Source organism: Oncorhynchus mykiss, chromosome 20, assembly GCF_057628025.1.
Source record: "Oncorhynchus mykiss isolate SJ-2025 chromosome 20, ASM5762802v1, whole genome shotgun sequence".
NCBI classification, from domain to species: Eukaryota; Metazoa; Chordata; class Actinopteri; order Salmoniformes; family Salmonidae; genus Oncorhynchus; species Oncorhynchus mykiss.
Window position 1 is genome coordinate 17,182,619 of NC_143041.1, and position 21,334 is coordinate 17,203,952.

Below are 21,334 nucleotides of genomic sequence, written 5' to 3' on the forward strand. Positions count from 1 at the left end.
TTGCGGCTGAACTTGAAATGGGTCCCTTCGTTATTTTACCGTTCATGTCTTCCATAGAGAATGTATTGATCTACTTCAAATAAGGTCTGTGTTTCGTGCACGTTTTGATACCCGTGTAAATCTCACTAGGATAAGGTAACGTTTGTCAAAATATTTTCATAAATCCACTCTACAAAAAAAATGCTCTTCGCTTATATTTAGCCAATATTACCTTGTCCTATGGATATCTACACAGTTATACAATTGGCAAGGTGGTGTAAGCCTACACGAAACACAGACCTTATTTTAAGTGAATCTAAAAAATACCCTATGGAATAAATTAATGAAGGAACCGCTTTTCAGATTTTGCTAGAAGGTGTCATGGGAATTATTACTCACACTTTGGTAGTCAATTCTTACCATGTCCATTATTAAAATAGGATTTCCTGCATATAGAAATTACGTTTTTTGTTTTCAACATTCATCACAGGTAACTTAAACTCTATTTTTATTCAAACAGTTGAGAGTATTTGTCTCCTAAGTGTAACAGTATAACTTTAGACCGTTCCCTCGCCCATACCCAGGCGCGAACCAGGGACCCTCTGCACACATCAACAACAGTCACCCACGAAGCATCGTTACAAAAGCCACGGCCCTTGCAGAGCAAGGGGAACTACTACTTCAAGGTCTCAGAGCAAGTGACGTCACCGATTGAAACACTATTTAGTGCGCACCACCGCTAACTAAGCTAGCGTTTCACATCCGTTACATAAGCAGACTCTTCAGTATCATTGTCACTTCAGAGCTGTGTGTGTGTTTTACAGATGGCAGAGAAAAGCAGAGCACCAGTGTGGGACTATTACATGGAATTGGCACCAGGTTAAGCAAGGTGTCTTATTTGTGATAAAGATGTAAGCATGGGGTCAGCAACGGCTAAATCAAAAAATACCACCAACCTGTGGAATCACCTTAAGAACACCCATCCAAAAGCCCATATGTATTATATTAAGTTAAAATAAAAGTGTTCATTCAGTATTGTTGCAATTGTCATTATTACAAAATATTTATATATTTATATATATACACACATACATACACACATTTTACAAATCGGCCGATTAATCGGTATCGGCTTTTTTTTGTCCTCCAATAATCGGTATCGGCGTTGAAAAAATCATAATCGGTCGACCTCTAATTACAACCCTCCTCTCTATTCACATTCAATGGAAATAGGTCTATGTGCATTCAAAGCATTTGCCTCCAGCCACCTAACAGGTGACATTTACTCACTTGGACCAAATCATTTTTGGAGGAAAAAGTCAGACTACAGAGTCCACAGAGAGACAGCACGTTACTTTAGAGAATGAGTCATTTTCTCCTCGAAATGTGATGAGAAGTTTCCACTGTGGTGTCTATTGGAGCATCACATTCTATTTCACGGCAGCTTCTGGTGACTCAACTCAATCTAGACATACTAAAATCATTGAGGCAGGAGCGTTAGACCATTTTGCGCTTTTCATCAAGAAAGACAACGTGGGCCAATCCTCTAAATTTGGCCACGGCATCACCTCATTGCTGTCAGACAGCCACATGATTCGGCTTTAGTAAAGCCACGTCGAAGGAGAAGCGGCGGGAGAGGATGAGAACAGGGGACATGGGGTTGTACGGTCTAGGTCTGGTGACCAGCTGGCATCATTTATCGCTTGATGATAACTTCCTTCCCCACTGATCTGATAACACCACCGCAACCAAGCTGGAGCGAGAAGAACCGTAGCTCAGGACAAAAGGTTGTTGACTGGTTTGGACCATTCAGCAGTGGCGCTGGTGCACCAAAACACTGGCTTTAAAAAACTTGAATATGAGACATCCCCTTAAAAGTATTAGACAGATGTAGAGGATCTGCATCCTCTACACCTCTACATACTTCAGAACAGATCGGCTAATACCTAGAAATAATTATTGACAACGTTCTTCGCAGAGAAGATATTAAAGAGAAATGGAGCAGCCGTAAAAATCATTATGCAACTTCACAAGGTCTACAAATGATCTGCTCTCTCTGATACAGTACATTACTAACGTTGGGATTGGGAAAGTATGCTGTGAGATAAAAAGTTGCACATCTCTGCAGTGGCCTTGCCAGTTGAACGGTGGAGGACCATTGCACACTTTTCAGACAGTATGGAAAGCTGCCCGTGCACTTCACACGGGCATTTATTTGTAAGCGAACAACTGAACGTTTGACTTCGGGGGAAACTTTTTTTTTTACCACGTTTTTGTTTGTTTTGTTATTTTTTTGTTGGGAGGGGGGAGATTATCCATTTCAAATGATACGTTTATAAAACATGTACCAGTAGGCTGCCACTCAAAATAAATTAAAAACAGTAAGAAGCAGTTTAATTGGTAGTAAATTCAATATATATAAAAAAGAAATGGGCCTGCACCCCCAGCCTCCCATCCCATTCCCCCAACCCCACCCAGCCAAAATGTCTTTCTCCAGAAAACCTCCCTGGTCTTTGTGGTTGAATCTATGTTTGAAATTCACTGCTCGACTGAGGGACCTTAGAGATAATTGTATGCGTGGGGTACAGAGTTGAGATAGTCATTCAAATATCACGTTAAACACTATTTTTGCACACAGAGTCCATGCAACTTATTATACGACTTGCTAAGCACATTTTTACTCCTGAAGTTATTTTGCCTTGCCATAACAAAGGGGTTGAATACTTATTGACTCAAGACACTTCAGCTTTTAATTTAATTAATATCTAAAAATGTCAAAAAACATAATTCCACTGACATCCATTTTAAATTCAGTCGGTAACACATTAAAAAGTGGGAAAAGGGGTGTGAATACTTTCTGAAGGCACTGTGAAGTACATATACTGTATATTGTTTATTTGTATGTGTTGGGCTTAACTGATATGCTTTACAGAGTTAAGTATATTTGTCCAATTGTTGGAAAACTCTAATGTTAAAAGATTTAATAGTAACTGTATCCACTGCCGAATTGGGGGAGTGAGATGATTGCTATCTAAGAGACATCGCTTTTTTTTGCAGCAGTGCTGCCTGCCAGTAATAGTCTGATTCAGAGAGTCAAGGATTCAAGAGCTACAGTGGGGCAAAAAAGTATTTAGTCAGCCACCAATTGTGCAAGTTCTCCCACTTAAAAAGATGAGAGTCCTGTAATTTTCATCATAGGTACACTTCAACTATGACAGACAAAATGAGGGGAAAAAATCCAGAAAATCACATTGTAGGATTTTTAATGAATTTATTTGCAAATGATGGTGGAAAATAAGTATTTGGTCAATAACAAAAGTTTCTAAATACTTTGTTATATACCCTTTGTTGGCAATGACAGAGGTCAAACGTTTTCTGTAAGTCTTCACAAGGTTTTCACACACTGTTGCTGGTATTTTGGCCCATTCCTCCATGCAGATCTCCTCTAGAGCAATGATGTTTTGGGGCTGTTGCTGGGCAACACGGACTTTCAACTCCCTCCAAAGATTTTCTATGGGGTTGAGATCTGGAGACTGGCTAGGCCACTCTAGGACCTTGAAATGCTTCTTACGAAGCCACTCCTTCGTTGCCCGGGCGGTGTGTTTGGGATCATTGTCATGCTGAAAGACCCAGCCACGTTTCATCTTCAATGCCCTTGCTGATGGAAGGAGGTTTTCACTCAAAATCTCACGATACATAGCAGCCATTCATTCTTTCCTTTACACGGATCAGTCGTCCTGGTCCCTTTGCAGAAAAACAGACCCAAAGCATGATGTTTCCACCCCCATGCTTCACAGTAGGTATGGTGTTCTTTGGATGCAACTCAGCATTCTTTGTCCTCCAAACACAACGAGTTTTTACCAAAAAAGTTATATTTTGGTTTCATCTGACCATATGACATTCTCCCAATCTTCTTCTGGATCATCCAAATGCTCTCTAGCAAACTTCAGACGGGCCTGGACATGTACTGGCTTAAGCAGGGGGACACGTCTGGCACTGCAGGATTTGAGTCCCTGGCAGCGTAGTGTGTTACTGATGGTAGGCTTTGTTACTTTGGTCCCAGCTCTCTGCAGGTCATTCACTAGGTCCCCCCGTGTGGTTCTAGGATTTTTGCTCACCGTTCTTGTGATCATTTTGACCCCACGGGGTGAGATCTTGCGTGGAGCTCCAGATCGAGGGAGATTATCAGTGGTCTTGTATGTCCATTTCCTAATAATTGCTCCCTCAGTTGATTTCTTCAAACCAAGCTGCTTACCTATTGCAGATTCAGTCTTCCCAGCCTGGTGCAGGTCTACAATTTTGTTTCTGGTGTCCTTTGACAGCTCTTTGGTCTTGGCCATAGTGGAGTTTGGAGTGTGACTGTTTGAGGTTGTGGCCAGGTGTCTTTTATACTGATAACAAGTTCAAACAGGTGCCATTAATACAGGTAACGAGTGGAGGACAGAGGAGCCTCTTAAAGAAGAAGTTACAGGTCTGTGAGAGCCAGAAATCTTGCTTGTTTGTAGGTGACCAAATACTTATTTTCCACCATAATTTGTAAATAAATTCATTAAAAATCCTACAAATGTGATTTTCTGGATTTTTTTTCTCATTTGTCATAGTTGAAGTGTACCTATAATGAAAATTACAGGCTTCTCTCATATTTTTAAGTGGGAGAACTTGCACAATTGGTGGCTGACTAAATACTTTTTTGCCCCACTGTATCATAGTTAACGTAATAAATGCAAATCATTGAATATTTGCATACATGCAATTTTGTAATTTTTCCCCAGAAGCATTTACATGTTTTATTTATTTATTTAACCTTTATTTAACTAGGCAAGTCAGTTAAGAACAAATTCTTATTTTCAATGACAGCCTAGGAACAGTGGGTTAACTGTCTGTTCAGGGGCAGAATGACAGATTTGTACCTTGTCAGCGCGGGGATTTAAACTTTCAACCTTTCGGTTACTAGTCCAACGCTCTAACCACTAGGCTACTGTGCCACCCCATTTAACTGAAGGTCACTCACACATCATATGGAGGAATGTGCCTACCTGATTTAGGGGACAAAGTGAACAGTTGTGAGTTAGGGCCAGTCTCATCGTAAAATGTTTCCTTGGTATAAAATAAATCAAATCAAATCAAATTTTATTTGTCACATACACATGGTTAGCAGATGTTAATGCGAGTGTAGCGAAATGCTTGTGCTTCTAGTTCCAACAATGCAGTAATAACAAGTAATCTAACTAACAATTCCAAAACTACTGTATTGTACACAGTGTAAGGGGATAAAGAATATGTACATAAGGATATATGAATGAGTGATGGTACAGAGCAGCATAGGCAAGATACAGTAGATGGTATCGAGTACAGTATGTACAAATGAGATGAGTATGTAAACAAAGTGGCATAGTATAAAGTGGCTAGTGGTACATGTATTACATAAGGATACCGTCGATGATATAGAGTACAGTATATACGTATGCATATGAGATGAATAATGTAGGGTAAGTAACATTTATATAAGGTAGCATTGTTTAAAGTGGCTAGTGATATATTTACATCATTTCCCATCAATTCCCATTATTAAAGTGGCTGGAGTTGAGTCAGTGTCAGTGTGTTGGCAGCAGCCACTCAGGGTTAGTGGTGGCTGTTTAACAGTCTGATGGCCTTGAGATAGAAGCTGTTTTTCAGTCTCTCGGTCCCAGCTTTGATGCACCTGTACTGACCTCGCCTTCTGGATGATAGCGGGGTGAACAGGCAGTGGCTCGGGTGGTTGATGTCCTTGATGATCTTTATGGCCTTCCTGTGACATCGGGTGGTGTAGGTGTCCTGGAGGGCAGCTAGTTTGCCCCCGGTGATGCGTTGTGCGGACCTCACTACCCTCTGGAGAGCCTTACGGTTGAGGGCGGTGCAGTTGCCATACCAGGCGGTGATACAGCCCGCCAGGATGCTCTCGATTGTGCATCTGTAGAAGTTTGTGAGTGCTTTTGGTGACAAGCCGAATTTCTTCAGCCTCCTGAGGTTGAAGAGGCGCTGCTGCGCCTTCTTCACGATGCTGTCTGTGTGAGTGGACCAATTCAGTTTGTCTGTGATGTGTATGCCGAGGAACTTAAAACTTGCTACCCTCTCCACTACTGTTCCATCGATGTGGATAGGGGGGTGTTCCCTCTGCTGTTTCCTGAAGTCCACAATCATCTCCTTAGTTTTGTTGACGTTGAGTGTGAGGTTATTTTCCTGACACCACACTCCGAGGGCCCTCACCTCCTCCCTGTAGGCCGTCTCGTCGTTGTTGGTAATCAAGCCTACCACTGTTGTGTCGTCCGCAAACTTGATGATTGAGTTGGAGGCGTGCGTGGCCACGCAGTCGTGGGTGAACAGGGAGTACAGGAGAGGGCTCAGAACGCACCCTTGTGGGGCCCCAGTGTTGAGGATCAGCGGGGAGGAGATGTTGTTGCCTACCCTCACCACCTGGGGGCGGCCCGTCAGGAAGTCCAGTACCCAGTTGCACAGGGCGGGGTCGAGACCCAGGGTCTCGAGCTTGATGACGAGCTTGGAGGGTACTATGATGTTGAATGCCGAGCTGTAGTCGATGAACAGCATTCTCACATAGGTATTCCTCTTGTCCAGATGGGTTAGGGCAGTGTGCAGTGTGGTTGAGATTGCATCGTCTGTGGACCTATTTGGGCGGTAAGCAAATTGGAGTGGGTCTAGGGTGTCAGGTAGGGTGGAGGTGATATGGTCCTTGACTAGTCTCTCAAAGCACTTCATGATGACGGATGTGAGTGCTACGGGGCGGTAGTCGTTTAGCTCAGTTACCTTAGCTTTCTTGGGAACAGGAACAATGGTGGCCCTCTTGAAGCATGTGGGAACAGCAGACTGGTATAGGGATTGATTGAATATGTCCGTAAACACACCAGCCAGCTGGTCTGCGCATGCTCTGAGGGCGCGGCTGGGGATGCCGTCTGGGCCTGCAGCCTTGCGAGGGTTAACACGTTTAAATGTCTTACTCACCTCGGCTGCAGTGAAGGAAAGACTGCATGTTTTCGTTGCAGGCCGTGTCAGTGGCACTGTATTGTCCTCAAAGCGGGCAAAAAAGTTATTTAGTCTGCCTGGGAGCAAGACATCCTGGTCCGTGACTGGGCTGGATTTCTTCCTGTAGTCCGTGATTGACTGTAGACCCTGCCACATGCCTCTTGTGTCTGAGCCGTTGAATTGAGATTCTACTTTGTCTCTGTACTGGCGCTTAGCTTGTTTGATAGCCTTGCGGAGGGAATAGCTGCACTGTTTGTATTCGGTCATGTTACCAGACACCTTGCCCTGATTAAAAGCAGTGGTTCGCGCTTTCAGTTTCACACGAATGCTGCCATCAATCCACGGTTTCTGGTTAGGGAATGTTTTAATCGTTGCTATGGGAACGACATCTTCAACGCACGTTCTAATGAACTCGCACACCGAATCAGCGTATTCGTCAATGTTGTTATCTGACGCAATACGAAACATCTCCCAGTCCACGTGATGGAAGCAGTCTTGGAGTGTGGTCAGCTTGGTCGGACCAGCGTTGGACAGACCTCAGCGTGGGAGCCTCTTGTTTTAGTTTCTGTCTGTAGGCAGGGATCAACAAAATGGAGTCGTGGTCAGCTTTTCCGAAAGGGGGGCGGGGCAGGGTCTTATATGCGTCGCGGAAGTTAGAGTAACAATGATCCAAGGTCTTTCCTCCCCTGGTTGCGCAATCGATATGCTGATAAAATTTTGGGAGTCTTGTTTTCAGATTAGCCTTGTTAAAATCCCCAGCTACAATGAATGCAGCCTCCGGATAAATCGTTTCCAGTTTGCAGAGAGTTAAATAAAGTTCGTTCAGAGCCATCGATGTGTCTGCTTGGGGGGGATATATACGGCTGTGATTATAATCGAAGAGAATTCTCTTGGTAGATAATGCGGTCTACATTTGATTGTGAGGAATTCTAAATCAGGTGAACAGAAGGATTTGAGTTCCTGTATGTTTCTTTCATCACACCATGTCACGTTGGCCATGAGGCATACGCCCCCACCCCTCTTCTTACCAGAAAGATGTTTGTTTCTGTCAGCGCGATGTGTGGAGAAACCCGTTGGCTGCACCGCTTCGGATAGAGTCTCTCCAGTGAGCCATGTTTCAGTGAAGCAAAGGACGTTACAGTCTCTGATGTCCCTCTGGAATGCTACCCTTGCTCGGATTTCATCAACCTTGTTGTCAAGAGACTGGACATTGGCAAGAAGAATGCTAGGGAGTGGTGCGCGATGTGCCCGTCTCCGGAGTCTGACCAGAAGACCGCCTCGTTTCCCTCTCTTTCGGAGTCGTTTTTTTGGGTCGCTGCATAGGATCCACTCCGTTGTCCTGTTTGTAAGGCAGAACACAGGGTCCGCGTCGCGAAAAACATATTCTTGGTCGTACTGATGGTGAGTTGACGTTGCTCTTATATTCAGTAGTTCTTCTCGACTATATGTAATGAAACCTAAGATGACCTGGGGTACTAATGTAAGAAATAACACGTAAAAAAACAAAAAACTGCATAGTTTCCTAGGAACGCGAAGCGAGGCGGCCATCTCTGTCGGCGCCGGAAGTACAGTCTGATATAGTCTGAACAAACTTCAAATGTATAAATTGATGGATTGGATTTCAGGATGCCATGGTCATATTTTTCCATACTCTGTTCCAGTTAAAGGGTTGTTCAGATTCAATTAGATCTGTGGACCACACCTTTTTAATGGCTAGCTTTCCAAAAGTTGTTTATATATTATAGAGATTAGTTCAAACTTGTCTCGACTTCGGTCAACACTCGTCTCAGTTTTGACCCCTGGTTTCAGGCCACAAATGAGTCGTGACATTATTGCAATACAAATTGGTGAATTAAAACTTTTCTTACATTTCTTCAACAAACCGTGGTGGTTTAGGCACTACTGTTGCACAGATGGAAATTAAAACAATGACTCAACTGGACCAAGATCAACTTATTTTCATCCACTTTACAAATATATTTGTTTCGTGTGTCAAACAGGACAGATCCTGCTAGCGTGATTCATAGGGATAACTACCAACAGACACGAACTGTGTGTTTCAGGAATTCTCTCAGTCCATTCCCCCTATTTGCACTAACCAGTCCTTCATCAGCAACAAAAGCAGTTAAATATCAGCTAGACGAGCCAGGACAAAACTTAACAATTGGAGACATTGTAAGAGCCTGAAAAGTGCGAAATCTAAAGCCCAAAAGTGCGACCTCTATCTTAAAACAGCCAAGCTAATTTATCAGTGCTCATTTGGTCATGAAAAAAACATCTTGATGCCTACAACACAGCAGTGTGTGCTTTGGCCTTTGACTGACTGTGAAAAACCACACCCAAACCACATCCATCTGAAAGGCAAGTTGAGGAAATTAAACATTATATCAAGCTTGTTTGGTTAAATTTACCATAGGCTAAATTGTGTAAAAGATCGGACCATCTTCAGCCAATGGAAGGAATTAAGACCATATTACTGATGCCAGGGAAAGCCACACACAGCTACAATCAAATCCAACCCTCATCACTGTGTATACATTTCAAAGCATATTAGCCTACCTACCAAACAAAGGCATTGCCTTTCAGCCAGTCTCTTAGTAGGCATTATCATTGAGAAAAACTAATTGCAGAACAGCCACAGGTAATGAAAAACTCCTTCGCCCATGAGTGCAGTCTACTCAACCCAACACAGGGATAAGTTACCACAATTTATAACCTCTCTCTCAAAAGTGGCACTGAGGTTTTCCTAACGAGGCCCGTGAATAATTCAGGAACACAACGGGAACTTCTGCCAGACACAGACACCACCTCTATTTACAGATAGTCTGTACCCAACCAGGGACATCGAGTTCAACCTTCACTGTCATGCAGGTCTTGTGTTTATCCATCAGTCAAGCCTAAGAGACCCAATGGTACGTGTTATTGGCACAATAGAAATACAATAGGCCGTTTACATATGCAGGTATCATTTACCCATTCAAACTGGGATTAACCACCAAGAGAAAGAAAAAAATATATATGGTTAGGCCTGAACCTACCAAGTACAGGACAACAGCCGACCTGGCCTACCGAAGCTGTGTCCTTTTGAACAACGTCCAACCCCCCCCCTAGGCAGTTAAAAGCTTTTTCTTAAAAACAAGTTTTGAATTGTAAAGAATTTGAAAGGCAATGCAAGTAATGTATATCTAGGGCTACACTATACACCTTTACTATTAAATCATATATATATATATCATGTGATATGCATATCATTGCATGATTCATTCATTATAAAAACGAGAACAATAAAGAAGTGCAAGCTTCCATTAGAATTTCACTGCACCTGTGCAATTTATCTCTGGAGATGGACTGCTCCACCGGGGATTTTTTTTTGCCTAAAAAATGAAGGTAAGGAGTGGTTGATGAAAGGTGTCCTCTCTATTAAGTACACCTGGGAGATTTCTAATGAGCTATGGATAGCCACAGGCCCCTGCATAATGATAGCGTATTCAAATAAACAGTAAATGTACTTGAACATTACACCATCTATTAACGAAGCCGTCTGCACGCAACACAGATTTGGAATTTAGCTTGCAACTGAGCGGTCAAACAGACCAAGAAATCGCGTGTGTTGGCGTCCGATAGTGAAGTCTTTGCCTCCGAAAGATGGAATGTGCACGGCACCTGAAATTCTTTCAGCAATTTCACTAATACAAAGCCCATTTCTCATTTTCTTACTGCTCTGCTGATGAATAGCTACGGAACTATACAATCCTGGCATTTCGCAAATCTCGGGAAATTAGATAAAATATGTGTCTCGTGCTCAGGCACATAAAAAGCACTGTGATAAATATTTTATTGTATAGCAGTCGCCCTCTGGTGGGGAGAAGTGGTATTTTTCTGATAGAAACCAAATGATGTTGAATCCATTGGGTCTAGCTGCGTTTGGGATATTTGATTGATTTTGATATCCCACAGCCCTGAACACTGTTTGTGTTATTATCTTGATTTATGTCCAATTTCTACACAGATTATAACTAAGTCATGCAGTTTAGTGTAGGTCCCTTGCCACACGAAAACGCAGGGATTTAATACGGTTGGCCGGCTTGTGGAGCTCCATTTTTTTGTTGTTGCCAAGTTCAAAGTTCGCAGCGAAACAACAACAAACAAAGCAGACAGCAATGTACTAGCTAACTTAGTTTAGTCGTTTGTAAGTATCAATTGCTTCTACCTCAACTAATTTGACGAAATGACACCAGCGTTATCTAAACAAACGTTGTTGTTCACGACATTTAGTCTAGCTTTGACCCGGGTTTCATACTGCTCAGTTGCAAATGCTAACGTTAATTCAAGCATACCTGCGATTGCAAATTATTTCGGAACGAAAGGCAGATATGAGGAAGTAAACCCCTATCTCATTAATGACATCCTCTCGGTAAACAAATCCCTTTTAAAACCGGGATGTACCGATTGCACTGCTGTTCATGTGACCGCCATAATTCGGCATGGAACACGATATCCAACGACCAAAAATATCAAAAGGATGCAACGGCTTTACGACCTTGTTCTAAACGACGCAAAGAACACCGATAAATGGCTGACTGACATAAAAACCAAGTGGGAAATGTGGTACACTGAAGACATGGATGGCAAGCTTGTGGAAAAGGGGCGAGATGACCATAGGCATCTGGCTGTCAGGTTGGCAACATTCTTTCCATCTTTGATGTCAGAGGAAAACCTCAGGAGCCATCGTATCCGTTTCATCACTAGCTCCAAACACAGATGCGTGGACAGCATTGTCGCTTTCCAAGAAGGCCTACTCAACCTTTGGAACGTAACAGGTGAGTTTGTAGAGTAAACCTAGTTTAGTCTTTTTCCTATTATCTGAATTATAAATAGGCCTGGGGGTAAACTCAGTCACAAACACGGATCACCAGTGCTTTTTGTTTGTCCCGCTCCCAGAAAAACGTTAATGTAAAAGCGCGGTGAGCCTTCAGCGTATTCATCCTATCCTGCCACACTGATTCTAAATCTAATTTTATTGGTCACGTACACATATTTAGCAGACGTAATTTCGCATGCTTGTGATAAATAATCCACAGAAAAAAACAAATACTTAAAAGGTTGCTTATGAGCTAGAAGCAGAGCTGCCATGTCTGTCGGCGCCATAAACATGAGCTGTGTTCGAAAACTACCATTTGTGATGTACATTTAGTATGTGGTATGCTTATTGGTCATTTAAGTAATAATGCCCGAGAAGCTGGTGTTTGGTGGATATATATTGGCAAAGGTGTTGTTAGGCCCCTGTAAATGTTAGTCTAAAAGAAATGTGAGAATGTCTAGATGTTTTTTATAGTTACGTTTATAAATTGCCTGGCTGGGCTGATGAGGCAGATGGAACAGAGTAAATAGGCATTTTTGTCATAGCAGGTGGTAACTTGTGGAATAGACACGGTCTGGAATGCAGTTTTAACCAATCAGCATTCAGGATTATACCCAGCCATTTTATAAAGTTAGTATGCCAAAAGCTCCTGGATGTCTTACTACAGTCGCCAAAATTCGAAGTATACAACAGTGGACACTTTCTGTGCTTTTAGGGCCCATAATGCAATTCTTCAGAAATTAGCGTGGCTTCACAACATTTTCAGATTTTAAGAAAATGGTGGAAAATATGCAGCCGAAGTCTGACGAGAGCAGATACAAATGTAAGTACAAAAAGTTCAAAAGTTAAATTAGTTAACTATAGTTATGATAAATGTTGAGCAATGTAATACATTTTTTAAATTACTTTTCAAATAAGTTACGTTACACGTGATGTTGGCTGACAATTTGTTTTGCTACGCTAGCCTTACGAATCGCATATCATTACAGCAGTTGCTTGTATGTACCGGTATGTTAGCTAGCTACCTAATGTTACTTGGCTACTAATAAATCGACAGTTTATTGACAGTTTATTAATTATATGCTATCTAACTAACTACCCAACGTTTATTGAATTGATTATTCACATCATGCTTAGCTAAGTGGTATTGTCGTTGTTCGTTCGTTCTCAATGGACATTGTTAATGAAGTCGTAAGATGTCTAGCTAGTAATTTGTTATGCTAACATGGTGGCAAGAAGTTGCATAGCAACAGCATCAACTTCCGGTAGACAGGCGGAGCGTAAGTACACTTAACTGAAAGGATGCCGTTAGTTTACAGTATACTAAAATTAACTTATACTACATACTTAATGAGTATATACTACAAACGATGTTAGTATGTTAGTATGGGTATTCGAACACAGCTCTGCTCTCTTATTTGTACATAGGTTGTGGGGAGGGCCGGTAGGGTAAGTAACTGATCTTGACACAGATCTTGGTAGTGGTGGTCAGCTAGTGAAGAGTTCCCTACGTAATTACATCACATAGCCAAGGCTAGTCATCTCTCTACTGAATTTGAAACGTGGGAAAGGCAAAAATTATTTTTTAAATGGATAAGTAAAGGCAAATCGAGTTTGAGGACATTTTTCAAGTCCAGAAATCTAGAGAAAGATGGTGAATCGAACCCAGAACCAGCCAGAGGACTATCAGTGTCGGAGGAGAGGAGTGAGGGGCAAACTGTTCCTGATGGCGATGCCTTAGCTAGCAGCACTGCTAATCCTGCAGTGCATCCACTGACAAAGTGCTCGGAGCAGGTGCAATTTGGAGTTCAAGAACACGCAAACGTATAACCTGCTGTAGCCTACATTGATTTATTTTATTTGAAGTTATATTTCCGATATTATGATATTTGATCTACTGCTACATTGATGTCTTGAAAATGATATGAAATTTGGGTCTTGCAAGCCCCACAGCTGAGTATGTGTGCTCATGCATATGGCGGGTGTTCTACAGTGACGTCAAAAATGTTGCTGTACATTGTCTACAAAATTAGGCTATAAGAAATTCGGACTTGTAGAAGCCCCGCAGCTTTACTCAAGTATGTGGCCATAAAATGCGTTGAATTAATCAGCACCTTGGAGAGTGCTGTCCATTTCACCACCATGTAACAGTAGCCTGCTATATGTTTGCTCTGTCTGCTGCGCTGCTACATTGTGTTTGAAACTTTTTCTCTCAATGTAATCCGGTACCTCAGAGCCCCCCACATAACTCCCCCTCTCTCACACTCACACTGTGTTCCGGGACCTATCGATTTACAAATGAAGCACTGCTGATCACCATTAGTACTGTCGGGTGGGGCCGAGATCAGCAACAATAATACACAATGTTTGGACTTATTGTATTCTCTTTTTGTCTTGTTACAGAAGTTGGACCCAGCCACGAAATCAATGATGAGTTGATGAGATTCTTTGACCAGTGCAAAAAATTTGTTGACGATGTGGAGAACAACAAAACTGCCCTCGAAGAGGTCCACCTCTTCAAGGCCTCAGCAGAGATGAAAATAGTGCAGATGAAGATGGCTGCCCAACTGCAAGTTCCATACAATCACATCACACCAGGTTTTTATTTTTTATTTCACCTTTATTTCACCAGGTAGGCCAGTTGAGAGCAAGTTCTCATTTACAACTGCGAACTGGCCAAGATAAAGCAAAGCAGTGCGACACAAACAACAACAGAGTTACACAAGGAATAAACAAACATACAGTCAATAACACAATAGAAAAAGTCTGTACAGTGTGTGCAAATGGCATAAGGAGGTAAGGCAGTAAATAGGCCAATAGTAGCGAAGAAATTACAATTGAGCAAATGAACACTGGAGTGATAGATGTGCAACTGGACTTGTTGCTTGTTTCCAAATCGTAGCCACTTTGTGTAGTTTAGGGAGTTCATAATTTTACAGTTGAAACTTGCCAATTGAATTCATTCATTCAATAATTCTCCCCTCTTTCTCACCAGATCTGGTGGAGGCTGCATTCTTCCTGTGCTCATACGAGTTTGCCATCAAATCTTTGAACTCCCCCTGGTGCAACCTGTTTGATGAGATGGACGCCCAAGTATGTACACAGCGGGAGAGCTATTGCCTCTGCCTCATAAACAAGGAAGAACCCAGTTCAGTCATACAGTTCAAACCAGTCTTTCACATTTTCATTAACACAATCACCTGGACCTTTTCAGGTGCTGGAGTACAAAAATGACCTGAAACAGTACTGGAAGAGGGGCTATGGTCATGACATCAACCGCAAGTCCAGTTGCGCTCTTTTTCATGACCTGTTCAATCGCCTTGATAAGGCTGCTCATGAGATCAGGTGAGTTGGTTTTAAAGTTAGTCCACAGTCATTTTGACTACCATGATCGTATAATTTAAACACAAGTGCTTAAATAGGCCAATCATTGTTATCAAGCCACTCTCCTTGTTATTGAAAAACTTTTTTTATTTCACCTTTATTTAACCAGGTAGGCTAGTTGAGAACAAGTTCTTATTTACAACTGCGACCTGGCCAAGATAAAGCATAGCAGTGTGAACAGACAACACAGAGTTACACATGGAGTAAACGATTAACAAGTCAATAACACAGTAGAAAAAAAAGAGTCTATATACATTGTGTGCAAAAAGCATGAGGAGGTAGGCAAATAATTACAATTTTGCAGATTAACACTGGAGTGATCAGATGGTCATGTAGAGATACTGGTGTGCAAAAGAGCAGAAAATTAAAATAAATATAAACAGTATGGGGATGAGGTAGGTAAATTGGGTGGGCTATTTACCAATAGACTATGTACAGCTGCAGCAATCGGTTAGCTGCTCAGATAGCAGATGTTTGAAGTTGGTGAGGGAGATAAAAGTCTCCAACTTCAGCGATTTTTGCAATTCGTTCCAGTCACAGGCAGCAGAGAACTGGAACGAAAGGCGGCCAAATGAGGTGTTGGCTTTAGGGATGATCAGTGAGGAAGTTTACAGAATGGTGTCGTCTGCATAGAGGTGGATCAGGGAATCGCCCGCAGCAAGAGCAACATCATTGATATATACAGAGAAAAGAGTCGGCCCGAGAATTGAACCCTGTGGCACCCCCATAGAGACTGCCAGAGGACCGGAAAACATGCCCTCCGATTTGACACACTGAACTCTGTCTGCAAAGTAGTTGGTGAACCAGGCAAGGCAGTCATTAGAAAAACCGAGGCTACTGAGTCTGCCGCTAAGAATATGGTGATTGACAGAGTCGAAAGCCTTGGCCAGGTCGATGAAGACGGCTGCACAGTACTGTCTTTTATTGATGGCGGTTATGATATCGTTTAGTACCTTGAGCGGGGGAGCTGTTGACCGAGGTTGGAGTAGCCAGGAGGAAGGCATGGGCAGCCGTTGAGAAATGCTTGTTGAAGTTTTCGATAATCATGGATTTATCGGTGGTGACAGTGTTACCTAGCCTCAGTGCAGTGGGCAGCTGGGAGGAGGTGCTCTTGTTCTCCATGGACTTTACAATGTCCCAGAACTGTTTGGAGTTAGAGCTACAGGATGCAAATTTCTGCCTGAAGAAGCTGGCCTTGGCTTTCCTGACTGACTGCGTGTATTGGTTCCTGACTTCCCTGAACAATTGCATATCGCGGGGACTATTCGATGCTATTGCAGTCCGCCACAGGATGTTTTTGTGCTGGTCGAGGGCAGTCAGGTCTGGAATGAACCAAGGGCTATATCTGTTCTTAGTTCTGCATTTTTTGAACGGAGCGTGCTTATCTAAAATGGTGAGGAAGTTACTTTTAAAGAATGACCAGGCATCCTCAACTGACGGGATGAGGTCAATATCCTTCCAGGATACCCGGGCCAGGTCGATTAGAAAGGCCTGCTCGCAGAAGTGTTTTAGGGAGCGTTTGACAGTGATGAGGGGTGGTCGTTTGACTGCGGATCCGTAGCGGATACAGGCAATGAGGCAGTGATCGCTCAGATCCTGGTTGAAGACAGCAGAGGTGTATTTGGAGGGCCAGTTGGTCAGGATGACGTCTATGAGGGTGCCCTTGTTTACAGATTTAGGGTTGTACCTGATGGGTTCCTTGATGATTTGTGTGAGATTGAGGGCATCTAGCTCAGATTGTAGGACTGCCGGGGTGTTAAGCATATCCCAGTTTAGGTCACCTAACAGAACAAACTCTGAAGCTAGATGGGGGGCGATCAATTCACAAATGGTGTCCAGGGCACAGCTGGGAGCTGAGGGGGGTCGGTAGCAGGCGGCAACAGTGAGAGACTTATTTCTGGAGAGAGTCATTTTCAAAATTAGTAGTTCGAACTGTTTGGGTATGGACCTGGAAAGTATGACATTACTTTACAGGCTATCTCTGCAGTAGACTGCAACTCCTCCCCCTTTGGCAGTTCTATCTTGACGGAAAATGTTATAGTTGGGTATGGAAATCTCAGAATTTTTGGTGGCCTTCCTAAGCCAGGATTCAGACACGGCAAGGACATCAGGGTTAGCAGAGTGTGCTAAAGCAGTGAGTAAAACAAACAGATAACAGATAAAACATAAACAAACAGAATGGGGTACCGTGATTAATGGACAGTCCAGCAGTCATCAGCTATGTAGCCAAGTTTACAGCAAGGATCCGGTGGAGTATTGGGCTCTAGCCGTGTATGAGTGTGGTTCGGGTGAACAGCTGAGTAGGCCGGGAAGTGGGCCTCAGGGATAGCTTCGGTACTGCGTGCAAGCTAGCTGTGAAGATCAGAAGTAGTGGTCCAGGGATTACGGCAGGAATCCGGCGTTGTTGTGGAGAGACAGTTATCCAGGCTAAAAAAAACTGTCTGGCTGTGCAGAAGGTAAAAGCCGCTAGCAGTGGCTAACAATGACTAAATAGCTTGTAGCTAGTTAGCTGGTTAGCTTCTGGAGGTTCTTGAATGTGTTCTAAAAATTATTGGGTCCCTGAGGGTATATCCATCACTTCCTCTCCCATTAATTGTTACACCTGTTTTAAAAATGGGCTCTCTACAATGGGGAAAGTCATTGAAGTAAACTGCTACATGGCAATTGATAATTTCTCCTTTGTTTTTCCCTCTGATGCATTTCACCTCACTTCATTGTAATAACATAGTAAGTGTGGCTGGTTATCATCATGATTTTTGAATTGTGGATTAAGTCCCCTTTTTTTTCTGTTCAGGTTTGGGCATGTATCTGAGGCTGTGACCATTCAGGTGGGCCATGCCGAGACCCTCCTGCCCCTGTTGGCCCTCATGGGCTTTTTCAGAGACGAGACGCCCCTGACCGCCGACAACTTTGACCTGCAACATGGCCGCACCTTCCGCACCAGCCGCATCGTGCCTTACGCAGCCAACTTGGTCTTTGTGCTGTATGACTGCAGTGAAGGCCTCCGGCTGCAGTTCCTACTCAACGAGACACCTCTGAAATTCCCCGATATAAACCACCAGGCTCCTCTGTACAATACGGTCAGAGAGACCTACAGAGAGTTGCTGCACGGCTGCAATTTCGAGAAGGAGTGCGAGCCGTCCAGACCCAACAGAAACTGTGAGCTGTGAGCTTGGGGCATGTGAAGGTGGAGGGCTCTTTCTATACATGGGTTTGAAGACTCCAACTTCTGTGTCATACAAGAGAGGGTGTTTTAAAGGTTTTGTCTGAACCAGTTCCTTTTTTTCTGGCATCTTTTTAGAAGTAACAGGTTTCACAGATAGCTTTTACTGGGCCCCTTTTTTTTCCAGGTGTCACTTTAGCACAAGTTATCATGATGCTTGCTTTCTTTTCTAGGGTCATCCAGGGTCTTAATTGAATTCACTCTTTTTAGAGGAGGGAGAGCTTTATATTTATGTTATTTCACGGTTTCATATTGATTTATATTATATTGCAGATTTCAGGTTCCTTTTTGTGTTTTCATACAGTATGCATTTTCCAAACGCAGAAAGAAACAATGAGTAGAATATAACGTCTGCCACTGGATAGATGCAGTGGGTTGGGTTTACTTGCTGAGAAACTCTTTGAAATTGTTTGTTTGTTACATTTTTTTGCTCTGTAATGAGTCATTTTGTTTGGGCTGATTTTATATTTGCACTCATTTTCAGAAACATTTACTCCAAAGTTTGCCTTTTTTAAATATGGACTCAAACATCATTGGACTGCATTGTGAACAAAATATATATTTTGAACAATAAGCTTTTAATTTGGGGTTACCTTAGCTTTATTTAATTATTTTCTACATTGTCATTTGATTTGTTTGTGAAATATTTCAGATTAAAGTAAATGCCTTGAGATTTTGACATATTTACTTTTGTATCAAATGCAAATTGAGCAACCCATTTCAAAATCAGTAAATGATGTCATATGGTTCAAATGTTCCATGACAGTGGTTATTTGTAAATGGCATCAAATGCCATTCATGGGTTCTCTTGATTACATGGTTTTCTTTCGATTTTGCAACGGATCAGCAAATTACCTATGGGAACTCCTTCCCCTTCACGTGATGCGATTGAGATGAATATTAAATATGTTTACTGTTACGCCACACCCTTACTGAACCCACGTGATACGTCAATGCAAAAGGCAGTGTGACGTGACCTACAGCCTTTTCTTCACTTGCACGTTTGTGTTTTACATTACGAGACTGCTATTAATAGTCTTTAGATTACCTTTCTACAGAATTACGGATTTTTCAACGACTCGGAGGTGCTGAAGTAGTTTATTTGTTATCTAATCTACAATCTCCCCACGTCTCGTTATTGTGCCTGCCCATACTAGCTAACTATTTTTGCTTTTTGTCAAGCATTTTCCATCCTTGTGCGTTGGCTAGCTAGTTAGCTTTGAGTCTATCCTATTACCCCAGAAGTTAGCCATCCATAGCAACCATAGCTAGTTTGCTTGTTGTACCTGTTGTTGGCGCTTGTTGACCCGCGGTGTCGTGCCTTTCCCCGCTTGACTGCCACACCAGCCCATTGATCCAGCATTACCACTCCCTCGCTTGAAGTATTGCTGTGATCAAGGAGCTCAGCAGTGATGTAGGCTACCGGTCCTTGCTTGACAGAGACAGTCCAAGCTTGACTGTGCCAGTCAGGTGACTTTATATAAGTGGGAGTTTCGAACCCGGACCTTGATACATATTTAGGCGGGAGTCTCGATCCCAAAGCACGACTGGTCGGAGCCAACGGTAAACCTAACTTTCTCTCAAAGGATCTGAAGCCGGTACCGAGAGCAATCAAAGCATACACCAGAATTTTTTTTTTTTTTTTTATGTGAATCTATTTGTTGCACACTGATTCAGTGCTGTACACAGGCTGATGTTTCACAAATGTCAACAGCGTGAAAAACAACTCCCAGCATCAGATGAGCACACACTTTGCATTCTTGGCTTGGGAAATGAACATGCTCAAATGGCTGCACAGGGTAGCAGCTCTTGGACTCACTGTCAGAAATTCTAACCAAGAGCATTGAATTCTTGACTTGTGAGCTTTAGGGGTGGTGCCTCTGGATTCTCATCAAATGAGTCTGCCACACAGGTCAATGATCATTCCAAACGCTCCAAGTCTAACGCTCCAAGCCACTGCCCAATAAATGCCATCGCTCATCCTCAACTGAGATACAAGGAGATTGTCACTGTTGTATGGCAACCAATGAGTCTGGCCTCGAGCACATCTTGGCCAGGCTTCCCCCGCTGGTACCAAACCCAACCCCTACCTCTGAACGGAGTGTGGTTGTTGAATCAGATGACACTGACGTACTGTCCACGAGCCTCCCACTCTTATGGCACAGACTATGAGCACTCTGATGATGATGCTCTGTACCACAGCTCTAGCATCGTCCATTCCCTTCCTGGCAGTGGCGGTCAACTAGAAAATATCATTCTCTGAAAGTGTATTTACTTATTTTTACCCCTTTTTTGTGATATCCAATTGGTAGTTACAGTCTTGTCCTATCTCTGCAACTCCCGTACGGACTATGGAGAGGTGAAGGTCGTCAAGCCATGCGTCCTCAAACACAACCCTACCAAGCGGCACTGTTTCTTGACACACTGCTCGCTTAACCCGGAAGCCAGCTGCACCAATGTGTCTGAGAAAACACTGTACAACTGGCGACCGTGTGTGCGTGCATGCGCCCAGGACCACCACAGGAGTCGCTAGAGCGTGATGGGACAAGGATATCCCGGACGTCCAAACCCTCCCCTAACCCGGACGACGCTGGGCCAATTGTGCGCCGCCTCATGGGTCTCCTGGTTGTGGCCGGCTGCGACACAGCCCTGGTCTGTAGTGACGCTGCAGTGCCTTAGACCGCTGCGCCACTCGGGAGGCCCTTCTCTGAAATCTTTGCGATGGCATGCAGGAACCTCAACAGGGAACATGCACCTACTGCCATGGTGTCCACATCCAAGTTTGATTAAGTTCTTCAAAGAATAAGACATCTATCCCGTTGTTCAAAGACTTTTGTGCGTTGTAGTATAGTATACCATAACAATGAGCA

The 21,334-nt window shown here is 43.1% G+C and overlaps 1 protein-coding gene across 2 annotated transcripts; it reads left to right on the forward strand.

Moving 5' to 3' along the window:
• The first annotated feature begins 10,311 nt into the window (after nt 1–10,311).
• LOC110498981 (multiple inositol polyphosphate phosphatase 1) lies at nt 10,312–19,135 on the forward strand. 2 transcript variants are annotated; one of them, XM_021575746.3, is made up of 5 exons: nt 10,312–11,816; nt 14,261–14,455; nt 14,853–14,950; nt 15,072–15,202; nt 18,036–19,135. In XM_021575746.3, the coding sequence occupies exons 1-5, from the start codon at nt 11,225–11,227 to the stop codon at nt 18,409–18,411; spliced, it is 1,392 nt and encodes a 463-aa protein (XP_021431421.2). In that variant the 5' UTR covers nt 10,312–11,224; the 3' UTR covers nt 18,412–19,135. The 2 variants fall into 2 exon arrangements, with proteins under 2 accessions (XP_021431421.2, XP_090068524.1); XM_090212398.1 differs by lacking the exon at nt 10,312–11,816 and adding an exon at nt 12,513–12,680.
• Nucleotides 19,136–21,334: the final 2,199 nt, after the last annotated feature.